The 4,708-nt window shown below is 36.3% G+C and overlaps 1 protein-coding gene across 1 annotated transcript; it reads left to right on the top strand.

The window, feature by feature from the left end:
* The first annotated feature begins 1,128 nt into the window (after positions 1-1,128).
* Positions 1,129-4,006, top strand: LOC123535095 (uncharacterized). The gene is made up of 3 exons (XM_045317640.2): positions 1,129-1,347; positions 2,997-3,542; positions 3,824-4,006. Exons 1-3 carry the CDS (start codon positions 1,205-1,207, stop codon positions 3,969-3,971), a joined length of 837 nt encoding a protein of 278 aa, XP_045173575.1. The 5' UTR covers positions 1,129-1,204; the 3' UTR covers positions 3,972-4,006.
* Positions 4,007-4,708: the final 702 nt, after the last annotated feature.

Raw genomic sequence — 4,708 nt, 5'->3', positions numbered from 1 at the left:
TCGCATTTTTCGAGTATTTTACATTAGTTCAGCAAATGATTTGACGCACAGAAGGTAAAATGAGCACTATTTCATCTAAAATGCCAAGGATTTAACAAATCCATCGTGATTTCATGTCTAAATCATACAAATACGGGATTTGATCTGCACCAGATTTCGCAATATTATCACCCCATGTGCGAAAATTTGGTCAAAAATGGTAGAAACTCCAAATATAAGTCTCTGTTTTGTGTCCAAATGCCATTATACATGATTAGAAATAGAATTATGAAATTCCGCTCTGTCTGTTGGCACTTTGAGAAAAATACCTGATTAGCCACTTACAGGCTATATACCAAGAAAAGAAATTGTTCTTTCTTTCATACAAAATTCAGCTACTTTAGAACAATTTTGTTACAATTTCTAGATTTTCACTCCGTCGTAGACCTATTTTCCACATTTGCTTCAAGAAAACGAAAAGAAAAAGGGGTGTTGAATAGCATGCAGTGAAATGCAAGTCAACTGAAGTCAGGTACCCTCATATTGCCGCATTTCAGAAAGTGGTCCACAGAATAAACACCCTACTTTCGTTTTCAAGTAAACAACTCGTAAACATGCGAAAATTAGCATGAAAAGTATCCTGTTTTATGTAAATTTCATTCCACGAGTGAAATAATGCCCATTTGGCCCCCGATTTACGCGCAAATGCGCGAAAAATGGAAAAAAATAGGATCTATTTATTCGGGACTTCTTTCGAATTACTGCATTATAACCTATATAAAGTACGTTCAGCTATAGTAGTCGCAACTTGACCGCGATGGTTGGCCTTTTGGCTGATTATTTATTTCGATTATTTCATTGTAGAAATAAGGGGTGTAGCCGTCTGATTAGTGTGTTAAAATGTGTACTTACATTGGATCAGTTAAAACTTTCCAATACGCACTTTTAATTTCATTTTCTAGTGCAGCTCGTGTTTTTTCTTTCAACAAAATTTGCTCGACAATACTGTATATATAAGAAGCGTTACCGTACAAGCGTTTTACGTACACTCCTTTTCAGCATTAGGTTTTGCCTCATTACGTATTATAATACCAAGGTCAACCATCGGGGTCAACTTGCGTCCACTATATATATAGATCCCGAACATGTGCACTTCTCTTTCAGATAAGGTCTGAGTGTGTGACCTAATTCTTTGAGTATAGACATTAATCTGAACGTTTTTGCAATGCATTTGGGAAAATATTTCATATTTTTCTGTGTCTATCTACTTGTAAATGTTACACAGTGTTCTCAAAAGAAGGGCGTGGCTCACTGGGCAAAAAACTACATGTGTAACGATTTTAAAGCCCTAAATAACATGTCTTGGTGGTAAGTACAAACGTATCTCATATTTATAATACAAAATCGACGAAAGGGTGTTTTGGAAATATTGTATAAAGTAAACACGACAGTCTTTCAACAGTCATTCAAAGTATATCATACATCCAATTCTGTACTTTATTTACATTAATCTATATTAAAAACATGTCGAGTAATTGTCCTATATTCCATTTCAAAATTAATACATATATTTTGAAGATATTGTAAATATTACCACAATGCTAAACAACGAAAACAAAAGTGTGCCCAGTTTCTGACATTACGACTTGACTTATGTTAAGACAACATAATGCTATAAGACAAATATGGAAAAATAAATATTATCTGTGACTATCCTTATCAAATCTTAATAATACAATTTAGGGCATATCTAATTTCGTCCTAGATGTATTGATATCGCGGCAGTGGACTAGTCTAATGTACATGTTATGCCGTGCAACCCTAGCTGGATTTTGAACATACATGTTCCATGTCTTTCCTTGCACACATCATGCAACGTGATGCATTCAGATTTATCTTACATGCTCTAAAAGATAAATTCGGACAGTTTCATAATTGCTGAATCATATATTCTAGCATAAAACTGCTGTTCTTGTCCCTTTTCGGGGGTGTTTTAACAGGAGAGAAACCGTATGTTAACAGAGAGATTCTCGCGCTCGCGTGTTGTTAAAACACCTTTTTATTTATGCGCGTTCCGTGGCAAAGCGTAAATGTATTACGACCAGAAAACGGATAATTCGAAAGAAAATGACGTCAACGTGAAAAAACAACGCTGACATTTCCTCGAATTTTATGGAAATTTAATGACGTTAAAGGACAGTATATTCATTTAATATTTTTTTGCGCGTTTTATGCTAGAATAGCGTTAGCGCATGTTCACTTCGTGCTATAACATCTTCAGAATCCCTCGGAAATCGCATCAACCAGTCCCTCTGAATTCTGCAGATGTTATAACACGAACAAACATGCGTTATCCCTACATTCCTTAAACTATCCATAATGGACATGACAACTCGTACTTTAAAATTTGAAAACATTCTTTTGAATTATTTTTAACTCTTATTTTCGACTGGTTGCGAGACATGGTATTAGATGAATAATGCATAAACCAAATAACAATTTAATAAGCTTGCAAGTTACATGGCCACGTTCATTTAAAAATCATGAAAAAATATCTAAAGTATCAACATCGTATTTATTACTTTAATACTCCAAAATGAGTCATCAGCTAATTATGTGCTAAAAATCTTCAAAAATTTGAGCCGCGCCATGAGAAAACCAACATAGTGGCTTTGTTACCAGCATGGATCCAGACCAGCCTGCGTATCCGCGCAGTCTGGTCAGGATCCATGCTGTTCGCTAACGGTTTCTCTAATTACAATAGGCTTTGAAAGCGAACAACATGGATCCTGACCAGACTGCACGGATGCGCAGGCTGGTCTGGATCCATGCTGGTCGCAAAGCCACTATGTTGGTTTTCTAATGGCGCGGCTCATTTAATTATCGTTTTAATGATAATAAACAAAACATGGTCGTTATTACTTTTTAACAGATCTAACACCACCGTTGTCATTAATCATAAATGCAGTGTTTATCATGTAAATAGCCTACTGTAAGGTTACAATATATCTTTACAGGTATGACTGGCGGATGGACCTCAACTATTTCCACCAACATCATATTTGCTCAGATTCAATCGATTCTTACAGGAATACGTACGTTCCAATGGTCTGGAGTCACTACAGCAACACAAAGATAAATATAGCAAACGAAGCGCAGTTCATTCTGGGATTTAATGAACCGAATCATAAGGATCAGGCAAATTTGACCCCTCAACAGGCTGCGGCAGCATGGCCAGATATGGAACGGAACTCAAAAGGCAAACCGCTTGTAAGTCCTGCGGCTGCACCATGTGGAGCAAATTGTAATCACGGCGAAGCAATCAGCTGGTTCGACGAATTTTTTCGACATTGTAATGGTTGCCGTGTGGACTATCTTGCCACGCATGCGTACTACTGTAACGCCGATCATACAATGCACTTCCTCCAAAACTTGTACCATAGATATGGTAGAAAGATATGGCTCACAGAGTTTGCATGCAGCAACACTGCCAATCCCGAGAAAATATTAAACTACATGAAAGTAATTTTACCGCGTCTCGAGGCCGCAAACTATGTTTTCAGGTGAGGAACTACAGTCGTTTGTCATGCCAATTTTCAGTTTAATGCAGTTAAATTTTTAAGCAAGACATGGAGTGGTGTTATATATTATAAACACTAATAAGAATATAAGATGATAATTACTACTCTAGCATATCTGACTTATGCAGTCAAATCAGAAATGATTAGTGTTTAACTTGTACACTTGAAACGTTTTCTTTTTACATATATACTTTGAGTCAAGGGATAGACAGTTTGAAACTATGGACAGTTTTGCTTAATCTTTGAATTTTGTCTATTTTCAGGTACTCCTGGTACATGGCGAGAATCACAACCTCCGGCCATTTTATTAACTCCGCCTCCAGTCTTCTCGAACCTCATACGTCAACTCTCACAACGCTAGGCCGCTTCTATAACGATTTCCAAGGCCATACTTCGGCAATTGTTGGTTAAATATCTGTATATGTAATAAAATCTATAAAATCCTTCGGAAGTGTAGAATGCAACCAATTAAACTAAATATTGGAAGGCTCCGTTGGACTGAATCTGTTTATAAGAGGTAATGGAAAGTGCAAAACCCAACATGCCCCCGCCCCTAGCACCATCTTAAGTGGAATTCTACCACACAAATATTCAGTCGACTCTATGGTGCTAAAGGACCGGAAAATGAGTCAACAATTGTTTATACACGTATGTGCTTCGAGTATCTAAAAGGGTTTTGTGTGAATTAAATCCATTTATAGAATATTGAAGGTAACCATTGTTTTATTCTCCACAATGTTGTGAGAAATATTCTCCCAAAGTAAGGGTATCACGATGTCCTCAAAAGAACGTGTGACGTCTTGCATCTTTTATTTTATAGGAATTAATAGTGTGCAGTTCTCACAGAAACGGTGTGATGAGTATCTATGTATTAGACAGACTATTTGTATAAGTACTCATACTAGAACGTGCATCTTTGATTTTATAAGAATTAATAGGGTGCTGTTTTAACAGCAGCGAATTGATGAGTATCCATGTATTAAATAGAGTATTTGTATAAGTACTCAGACTAGAACGTGCATCTTTGATTTTATAAGAATTAATAGGGTGTTGGTCTAACAGCAGCGAATTGATGAGTATCCATGTATTAAATAGAGTATTTGTATAAGTACTCAGACAAGAACGTGCTTCTTTGATTTTATAAGAAT

This window comes from Mercenaria mercenaria, chromosome 12, assembly GCF_021730395.1.
Source record: "Mercenaria mercenaria strain notata chromosome 12, MADL_Memer_1, whole genome shotgun sequence".
Classification (NCBI taxonomy): Eukaryota; Metazoa; Mollusca; class Bivalvia; order Venerida; family Veneridae; genus Mercenaria; species Mercenaria mercenaria.
Note: the sequence above shows the minus strand (reverse complement) of the source record. Positions and strands in the feature narration are given on the sequence as shown.